At 38.9% G+C, this 10,448-nt stretch overlaps 2 protein-coding genes across 3 annotated transcripts in view; one reads left to right on the top strand and one right to left on the bottom strand.

Annotated features, from left to right (window-relative positions):
• Positions 1–340: 340 nt before the first annotated feature.
• On the bottom strand, positions 341–9,967 carry UBA5 (ubiquitin like modifier activating enzyme 5). 2 transcript variants are annotated; one of them, XM_014878414.2, is made up of 12 exons: positions 9,729–9,967; positions 8,634–8,679; positions 8,451–8,540; positions 7,582–7,691; positions 7,090–7,176; positions 6,397–6,481; positions 5,469–5,573; positions 5,164–5,291; positions 4,443–4,578; positions 3,912–3,987; positions 3,042–3,148; positions 341–2,468 (listed from the first exon to the last, which is right to left on the bottom strand). In XM_014878414.2, exons 1-12 carry the CDS (start codon positions 9,872–9,874, stop codon positions 2,385–2,387), a joined length of 1,200 nt encoding a protein of 399 aa, XP_014733900.1. In that variant the 5' UTR covers positions 9,875–9,967; the 3' UTR covers positions 341–2,384. The 2 variants fall into 2 exon arrangements, with proteins under 2 accessions (XP_014733900.1, XP_088021257.1); XM_088165131.1 differs by lacking the exon at positions 9,729–9,967 and having other exon boundaries at positions 8,456–8,540; positions 8,634–8,660.
• A 36-nt stretch (positions 9,968–10,003) lies between these two features.
• The window catches only part of ACAD11 (acyl-CoA dehydrogenase family member 11), a 28,575-nt gene continuing 28,130 nt past the window's right edge, over positions 10,004–10,448 (top strand). The window contains exon 1 of the mRNA XM_014878395.2: positions 10,004–10,319. Coding sequence (XP_014733881.1) covers positions 10,183–10,319 — 137 coding nt within the window. The 5' untranslated portion in view covers positions 10,004–10,182. The remainder of the gene's footprint in view (positions 10,320–10,448) is intronic.

Below are 10,448 nucleotides of genomic sequence, written 5' to 3'. Positions count from 1 at the left end.
CTGTACCTCATGGACAGCAAGGAAAAGTCATTTATAGATATGGGATATGCCAGATAATACCTCTGTGTAGGAGAACTCCACCTCAAAGCAGAGGCTCACCAGTTTCAATGGAGATTTAATTACACTCAGAATATCAACATCTTAATAATGTTCATGAGACTGTAAAAACTGAACACTTTTATAAAATTGCCAAATAAACAAAGCTGGACTTAATCACGGCAATGTACTTTGAGTTGTTAGTTCATAACTAAGGAAGCAATAAATATTCTGTTTTACAGTTAGACTACATTATACATGTAAACATATTTTTAATTAAAAAAAAAACAAACCTTAACACTGCTTTCTTGGATGCTGTTTATTTTTAAATAACTTTAACCACTGACACACAATCAACCTTTATATATTTTCTGATTATTTCAAATTCTTGTATATACAAGTTGAAAGTCTAAAAGAAACACAGGAACCATTCTGTGCACTCTAACAGTGCATACAAAAGTGTACTAATTCCCTCATAAAAGTGTACCTGAAGTTGCCTCTCATAAAACTGTCAATCCTGTGATAGCAGCCACGTCAGCCAAATATTCAAGTCAGGATGAACTGAGCTGTTGTGGAAATGGGTCAGCCATTTGCCTCTCCAGAGCCAGCTGTGTGCCTGACTTTTATTGTTCCCAACAGAGAGGTGAAAGTCAGAGAGGAATATAAGTAGCACATAAACTGACACTGGATCAAGCTAAGGTAGACTTAGTGACACAGATTCAAGTATCTGCCATTCCAATGGTCTCATTATTCTATTTCCTATCTTTTTTTACAGTTCATTTCTAAAACCTGGTTTCTCCAAAACAGAACTCAGCCCAAAAAAGCCACTTCAATTTTACAGTATAATGCCCCATACTCAAAATACACCCAAAATCTCTCTGGTTTCTGGTTTCAGAAATTATTTTTCTGTGTATTATATATATATGTGTGTATGTATATATATATATATATGTGTATGTATGTAATTTGATGTCAGCTGTGAGGGAAACTGATTTTGAATTTTGTAACCATTCCTTAGAAATGAAACATATTTTAAACTAGTTATTACTCTAACAGGTATTCATTCAGCTGCCCTAAGAAACAGAAGCACCACCATGGTATTGCTGTCTCTTTACATTTTAGTGGAATACTACTACTACCATTACTAGCTGGCTCTGTGTTGGCTGCATCACATTGCAGAAAAGATTTCTGAAGAGTCCAACCTGGAAATACTTGTATTACACTGCTAATACATAATTACCAAGTTCTGGATTAGATGCCCACAGCAGTTAAAATATTTGAAACTGATTCTTCCAGTTCTGCAGGGTACTGGCACTCCAGGATGCAAACATTTACAGGTCCGTTTAACACATGGCCGTTTAAAAGGTTATAGACTGCATACAAGACAAATACAACAGATGAGCTACTCCAATTAAGATATTTGCAAAACTAAAAATTTATAGCCTCTAATTTTAGAAGACTTCCTATGCAAATTCAGATTTATATTCCTTAATATAGCCCATGTGATTAGCAGTGATCAGAATTACAGCTCAACTTTCAGTAACCAACAAAAATATAATATTTAGACTTTTAAAAAGGTAGACAAAATCTACATTTTTTCCAATGTTGCTCATAATTTTGTCATGGAAAGAATCTGCCAAACAAAATAATGGCACGCTAATATGCAGGCTAATGTAATACTAACAAAATACTTCACCTTCTTACAGTATTCTCAAAACTTCACATACAAAACATAGGCAGCTGTTTAAGGACAAGCAGTAGTAAGACACTGATAAAGAAAATTCCATCCCAGAAATATTTAAGGCAGATGAAAAGGCATAGATGCTCTCATTACTCAGAAAAAGTAGCTACAGCATGGTCCACACCAAGACTTTAGACCAGTGAATGACAACCAAGTACAACTGCCTGGGAAATGAGGAGCAGCAACATGAGAGAGGCATTGTCATTTGCCCTTCACCTACTCAGTCCACTCCAGCAGATTTCATCTTTCCCTTAGCCTGTTCTATGTGCTATTCTCATCACATGATGGGATATATAATGTCGTGTGCCTGCTTTTTCAGTTTGTACAGGTGCTTTTATTTGTCACTTTATACCTGGACACTAGCAATGCTGAGAAACAAATTTACAGTAGCACAACCCTATCTGTTAAGAAAGACATGATGAGAAAATAGAATATAAATAATGTAAGTCTGTGTCCTTCCTGCCCCTGTAACATTGTAAGTTGTTTCATCAGAAAAGTAAAGGTGAGCTTCAATGGAGGTAAAAAAAAGAAAAAAGTAAGAAGTGTGGTCTTCTAAAAATCCAAGGTCCATCCAAACTCATGAAAGTTGTACTTAATATTTGTTTTTCTACATGTTTCTCATTTTGGCCATGAGTTCTTCTAGGCTTTCTTCAGATTCTGCTACTGCCTCCCCAGTTATTAAATTCTCTTCCTGTTAGGAACAGGAAAAAAAAGATGTCAACAAAAAAGTAAACAAAAAACCTCCACAGATCTGTTTTATTGCTGTTACACCACACCATTTTCCCAGAACCAGGCACTCAGTTGTGAGATTAGGCCTAAGTGATTATAAGCTTCAATTGTAAATTATTTTGATCAGTAGCTAGAATGTTCTTACTGCAATACATTCAGACTATGTTCCCCAGGTATACTCATTGCTCTTTGACTACATACAGCTTTTACAAGACAGGTATGGTAAACATTCATTAGTCACCAAAATATAACACAGAAATTCACATTTGCTGTCCTTCCCCCTGCCCCCAAATGCATTCATTCCTACCATCTCAGCAGTACATTCACATTAGCATCCACACTTCTTTAAGTGTCTTTCCTAGGAACACAAAACTGGACCATGAAAAGGAATAATCAAATGAACTGAGATCAAGTTTCACTGGAATCGTTCAAGACGGAATTTTGTTTTAGGTTTAAAGGGTAACCAAACTGGCTGGTATTATAAATTCAATCTACAATGTGTATTTCAAAATTTCATAAAGAATAAATACATTACCTTGTCTGGGATAGTATATGCTACACTAATTCCCTCAGGAAGCTCAGGTACCGGGCCAGATGCTGCCTTCAGCTCATCTTCTGAAATTTCTGATACTAATTCAATGCCTTTGCAGTAAAAGGAAACAAGAACTCCATTAAAAGTTAGAAGAAAAAGTTCTTCAATGACCAAGATATCACAGTAAGAGGAAAGCTGGAGCTGCTTTCCCAAAACAGAATAAAATTAAAGCAGAAACACCTTTGATTTCAACAACTTCATTCCATTACCAATACAAAATATTTTCCCTTTACAGTATATGAAATAATTATATATAGGCAACTTATGAATCAGAATGACATCTCTTACTTGCCCTTAGCATTTAAACTTTATGGTAAAGACACTTCTCCCAGTTGTATGATAAGATTTTCTATAGCATGTAATGAACAGTACATATATCTCCATTCTTAAAATGGCTATATAAAACACATTTACCATTCCTTAAGATAATTCCTTCTAATTTAAAACCCTTAGAGGAATGTAAAAATCCATGGGATGCCCAAGTATAGTGATTATGGAAATGAAAATTGCTCTTTTGTATATTTAAAAGGAATATACAGTTAGTACAGCTTCTCATATCTCTCTCATCTTCAGACCATCTTTTGAGAATTGTTTTTACTCAAACAATTACATTTTAAGCCTAAGACTTGCACATTGCACTAAAAATATAGTTGTGATAAAATTACTTCCAAAACCTGTGAAAAGCCAACAGTAATTACACAGTGTAGGTTACAAAGAGTAGGAATTAGAAGAATTCTATGTACCCTAAACTGTGTTAACCCAAATTGAATCTCAGTATTGGGAACACCATTTAGTATCCAGTTTATGACTTACCCCAGTCATTGTCTTCGTGTACTATTTCTTCTTCCTTTTCAATTACTTCTTCTTTTGGTCTTGCAGCTTCTTTTTTCTGGAGGGAAAACAGAAAAAAATAGACCCCTCAATAACCAAAATTTACCAGTCCAATTTCCAAGAACAGCAAAGAAGTTCAAGTCTAGTATTCACATTTCTTTCAATATGGAAGACAAAAAAGTTCTAAATGGTGGCTGCTTAGGAGAAAAAAGGCAGAATACCTGCAAGTTCAAAAAAAACACCAAACCCATTAACACTCAGAAACTGCCAGAAAAGTTTGCATTCAGTTAAGTAATGTTTTCTTTTACATAATTGCTCAACCTTTTTTTCTACACTTTTCTTGAAGGTAACTGTAAGTACTGTGTATTTAGAAACATGTGCAACCATCTGAAGACAACTGCTGCAAACTGGAGAAGCAACGAACATTTTCTTTTACTACAGATTTGCAGCTTGCTTTGCTCTCTGAGAAAAGGGAAATAAAGAAATTGATCTACAAACCCAAACTGTTTTTACCTTATAATTTTCTTGCTGTTTTCTGCAATTGTGGTCACTACATTGGGGGTTTGGCTTCATAGACATAGTTGGGAAGAAATCCTGCATTGCATTGTATCCAAGGTAATAACTCACAGTACCAAAATTTAACAGGTATCTAGAAAGACAGAGAAAGAAGGAGCTTGTAATACAAGTGCTCAGGGAATAATCTTTCTGCAAAGAACTTTTAGAATACACTTTCAGACTCATGAAGTTGTAGAGTTACTGTAATTGCCTTAAATACAGTTATGCTGTAGTCAGCTGGCAACAGAATAACTGGATCAAAAGAGAATCCCATTTTCTCGTGGTGTGTGAGAATAACTCGGCTACAGGCAAGAGAAGTAATTTGTTCTTTGTCCATGTACAAAATTTCCAAGAAAAGTCAGCACAAGTAGCATTTTTAAAGTATACTTAATGTCAAATCAAAGCATGTTTAAATGCAGAACTAAGAAAAAAACGTGCATGTGTGTATGCAGTAACAGAAATTCTTTGGAAAACAACAACACCGTTTCTTACTCCTGAAAAGTTCTAGTTAAAATTCAAGCAATGTGTATTTCAGCCCTGTTCAATGTTGCCAGCACCATTAGGAAACAAGCCATGAACATGTAAAAATAACCAGATCTGTCATTATGAAATGTTCCTTTAGGACTTCTTTTCTCATATTTTGCTGTACATATCAAACAGCAATAACTCAGTCACTTACTTGAGAACATTTTGTACAAGCATTCCTGCCACAACACCCATGGTTGTAGGAAGACTGGCTGCACAAACTCCTTCTCGTTTCAATGTCTTCTCATCAATATTTGCAGCTACTACCAGTGGAGGAGCACACTGAGAGCAATAGAGAAATTAAACTGTAAAAAAGCATTCAAGAAATCCCACAGATCACACAGAATTTTAAGGTACTGCATCAGCTGTGCCAGAATCACACTCACTAGGCCAGCTAATCTTCACATTCCCAGTCCCACTCTGAAAGGCAAGTGAGCAACTCAGCAGAGCACCACATACCGCAAAACAAGCGGATTCACCAGGTATGATCAGCTGGATGTGTCCTGACACTGCATTTTCACTCACTCCAGACTCCATCCAGATCTGCCCAAGTTCATTGCAGGCCTTAAAAAACCAGAAACACACACGTCAGCACAGCAAAAGTTTAATGAAAAGAAGAGGAATCCAAACAATGTGATTAATGTTTCATTATTCCCAATTTATCTCCCTGCTTTCAGGCAAAAAGGCTATGGTCAGAAAAAGGGACATGAAGAGGTAGAAGAGAAATTATTTATCAAAGGACAAATCAAACAAGAAACTGAAGTTGCCCTCGTGAAGCCAGTCCTTTGTGCTTTTCTGAGGACCTGAGATAGTTTAATAAATACAGACATTAGTGACCCAGTTACAGCACACTACAGAATATAATTCCACAAACTATTTTTAGAGGCTTGAGTACAGTGTATCTGTCTCCTCTGCCTGCAATTTATGGATCAAGTCAGCTGAAGGGTAACAGAAAACATACATTTGGCATATACCCTACATTGGCTGCTACTATAAATAAAAACAGTTTGATTAAATAAACAGCATTTTTAGTATACAAAAAAAATCACGTAAAGTATACAATTAGCTATGGAAAATTAAAAGTTTGTAAGGTTTAACATACCAGCCTTTGAAAATACCATTATATAAACAGAGCAATTTGAAAAGACAGAGTTTATGATACTTCAATTTTTTACTAACCATTAGCTGATAGTAACTTTAAAGTCTTCAGTGATGTTTATACACATAAAATAGGTTTATAAGAACTGGGTAAAAGTTCAGACTCCTCAAGCCAAGGGGGACATTTCTTAGGAGATTGTTATAAAGTTCCTGTCTTTTCTACAGTTCCACAATTACTAACATTATTTATAGGAGAAAACAGACTTCCACTTCTCTTTGGTGGCCTTACCGTGTTAATTGCCATACGAGCTTCAAAGTTGTCCACGCAGCTTAAAACCAGATCCACAGGCTTCCCTTCCTCCAGTGCACCATTACTGAAACAACCATCAGAGGCTTCCATGAAACTGCTGGCAGAACAAAACACTAACAAGACAACCAACATTCTGCTTTAGGGTACAGAAGCCCAAGAAAAGTGAATTTCTAACAAAACTTGTGCAAATGCACAACAGCAGTAGAAACAACACCATGCTGAAGACGTGATTTTGTTTTATATAGTAAGCACTCACAGTACAAAGTATTGGAGAATTGTACCTTTGTACAACAGAACTGCAAATGGTCTAAGTTATTTCAGATATCTGAGATCCACTAATAACTACTTTCTTCTTCATTCTATAAATCATATCTGAAACTACTACAGAGCACTCAAGATATGATCTGATCTGTTTTCCATAATGGAAAACCTATAGTTTTGGTTGGAAATCTAAAGATGCACTCATATAAAAAATAACTATGTAACAGTAGAAATAAATGCCAGCTGTAGTGAACACATCTAGGCAGGAATGTCTTCATATACATATTATTTCCCAGAGGTTTTCAATTGGAAGTTATTGAATTGAAAAAGAGCCCCAACAAGAAAAATGTGAGGTTGTGTACAACCACACATCACCAGAAGTTAGCAACAGCTAAAGTTGAGGGATTTTACCTTATTCTATCCATGAAGTGCTCAAAGTTGTCCAGTGTTGTGATGTTGTAGTTATGTACTTCAAACTGAACATCAGGATTAATTTCCCTTATGGAGGAAATAATAGGAGTCAGTAGGAAAGAATATAATGATAATTTTCATTCTACTCTTCACGAGTGTTGCTACAATCTTAAGTTTCCAGTCTGCACTCTAGAATTCACTCATATTTGTCAAAAATTCAAATTAGGTAAGAAAAAAACCCATAACATACAGAAGTGGCATCATTTATACCAAACTCCTGAGCAAAATTGGCTATACATAAAAAGTAGACTCACATTAAGGTTTGGGCCAGTACAAAAATATCTCTGAAGTATCAATCATCCCCACAAATACTTTATACTCAAATTCCTAAATTAATCATGCTCCTTTGCAAATGATTAAGAGTGAAACATTGGTTTCCTGGAGCAGCATCCTGGCTAATCACATTTTGATACCCACTTCTCCAAGTAATACCTCAAAGTATGTTCTGCTGCTTGTACTTTACTTAATCCAGCTTGATGAGGTTGGAAGAAGAGTCTGTTCATGTTTGCCAGTTCCACTTTGTCATAATCAAACAGAAGCAGCTATAATAAAGATTGTTTTAACACATGTGAATCTCCAGAAACTCTGCAAACAGCATTGTGGCAAGGCATTTTGAACAACAAAACTAATTCTAAAACCAAAACCATAGAGAACTCCCCCAACCAAACTCCCTCCCCTAGAGGCCCATTCAGTTCACATACAAGAGGTACCAACGTGAAAAACTGTTAACTCATTAAAATTACTCAATAAAAAGTTAACTCCTTATGTGATCTTAACTAAGAATATTCAACAGAATAACCTACAGAGTATCACGTCTATTATCACATTCCTACTTGCTGCCACGTGACAAACTAATGTTTGTGATAATCTGTTTGTGATCTACTACATTTCAATTGCATGATATAAACTTGGTTCTTATAAGAATTTAACTTTTATGTGAAATACCCCCTCCTTTTTCTTTATTTTGTTTTCCTTTTGCTGTAATCCAGCATGAAGTTTAGAGACATGGGTTCATATAAGAATATGGAGGTGATAAGAACATGGAGGTGACAAACATCCAAACAAGAATCATCCACGTGACACAGGATTAAGCCCTAAATAAATCAATTTTACCAGCATAATAAAAACACAGACTTTTCATGTGCAATGTTTACACAAGTGTTATTCTTGAGTGCTTTCTTCAAAAGATTTTTTTATTTGGATAATATCAACAGAGTGAAATCAAATTAAATTTTTTATGAAGGGGACTGGTCCATCTACTATAAAGATACAGCAGAAAAAAAACCCAAAACTCTCATTACCTTACCAATGCCACACCTGGTCAGCATTTCAGCAGTCACACTGCCAACGCCCCCAACACCTACTACTGCAACTGTGAAGGTACGGATTTTCTGTAGAAAGAAACAATGTACAGATCAGTATCTCAAAAGTGGTCCTCCCAGAGAAAAAATGCAAGCAGTGTTTCATTACAGATAGAATCCTACCTCATAGTCTTTGACAATTCCCATTCTTTTTAACGCCATCAAGCGACTACAAAGAAAAAAAATGCAATATTACACAGAAAATGTTATGTTTCTAACAACAATTTTGCTTTCCAGGTATTTAAAATCACTTTTGCTTTAGAAATAACCTCACCAAGCAATAAACTCAAGCTCAAACTCAATGCTGCTTCCACTCCAGTTGTGACTGCCAGCTGAGTACAGTCTGAGTTACAGAGCAGATGCTTTCCTATTTGCACCAGTCCTAATCCTGCAGAAACTCATGCACCTATTCCTCTGGTACGTGTAATATCAATGAAATCAGGAGGACTATCAGCTATTTTTGTAAATGAATCCCTGATTTACAAAATGACAGATGACACTTTTTTTGTCGTAATGAACCATATGGCAGCAAACTAGTAAAGACTTGCACTGTTTTCAGATCAATTTGATTAGATTAACATAATATTTAAAAAAATTAATAGAGACGATCAGGTTTTGAGGATAACTGAAAGGATTTTAAAGTAACTTTCTATCCCTCTATTGTATTTTTATTGAAAGTACAAGTATTAACTTGTATTAAGGAAAAATAAAACCAAACCCAAACCAACAAAACAAAACCCAAAAAAATCATCTATTTGATTTGATCTATCAGATTTCTAGAAGGAAAGGGGTCTCTAAAGCTCAAGAATTCTATAAACCAACTTTTAAATTAGGCAATTTGGAGGAATGAGAATAAGACCTTATGTAATACCGACACCTGTCCCATTTACAAGCAACCTAGCCGAAAAACTCACAAGGTTTCCTCTGTCTCTCTCTCCCCGCCCGTATTGAAAAGCAAGATAATACAAAGTAACCCTGACATCCGCCCCTGCCAGCCCAGACAGGTGGGAAATCCAAGAGCCTCTCTCCCCTGCTCCGCACGGAGCACCTGCCTCCTGCACCGGCCGACACTCCTGAGCACACCCAGCCCCATCCCCGAGATTCCCACCCGAGCTTCCTCCAGCCCCGTGTGCCTCTCCCGCTTCACCCAGACCCCTGTTCCGACCCACGGCCCTCCCTGCCGCCCATCCTCCGCACCCTGACAGCCGCTCAGCGCACCTGTAGGGGTTGGAATCGGTCACCTCGGCGCTCATGGTGTCGATGCGGGCCCGCGCTGCTCCCCGCCCGCGCTTCTCCCGGCCCAGCTCCTCCTCCAGCTCCCGCACACGCCGCTCCAGCCACTCCAGCCGCCCGGGATCCGCCATGGCAGCGACACGTCTGTTCCTGGCCTTGGGAGCTTCCGGGAAGTACCGGGGCCGACCATTCCCGGGGCGGGCCTTCCTTCCCGAGGCGGGTCCTTTCTTCCTGGGGCGGGCCCTTCCCTTCCCACTCCCGGCAGCGGGCGGGGCTGAGGGACGCAGGCTGCCGGGGCGGTCCCTGCCTCCCGGGAAACGTCGTGTTCCGGGAGAAGGCACCGGGCCTGGCAGCCAGGGGGCTGCGAAGCGCTTTCCTTGGCGGACCGAGGCGCCTCCGGGTGACCCGGCCGGGGCGGGCTCCGGCGCGGCCTGCGAGGATGGCGGCGGAGCCGGGCACTAGCGAGGTGCGGCGGCAGCACCGCTTCGACCAGGGCAGCCTGGAGCGGTACCTGAGCAGCCGCTTGCCCGGCTTCCCTGGGCAGCCCGCGGGCGCGCTGGCTGTCAGGCAGTACAGGTAACACAGGTGACACTGGTGACATTGGTGACAGGTGCCTGACACAGGTGGCGTGGTCGCCGCCGCCCCCATGTCCCGGAGCGCCCGGCAGAGGCGAGCAGAGGAGCCGCTCGCTGCCGCCTGCCAGGG

The sequence above is a fragment of the Sturnus vulgaris genome, chromosome 1 (assembly GCF_052056855.1).
Source record: "Sturnus vulgaris isolate bStuVul1 chromosome 1, bStuVul1.hap1, whole genome shotgun sequence".
NCBI classification, from domain to species: Eukaryota; Metazoa; Chordata; class Aves; order Passeriformes; family Sturnidae; genus Sturnus; species Sturnus vulgaris.
This window is presented reverse-complemented; position numbering and strand designations above follow the sequence as displayed.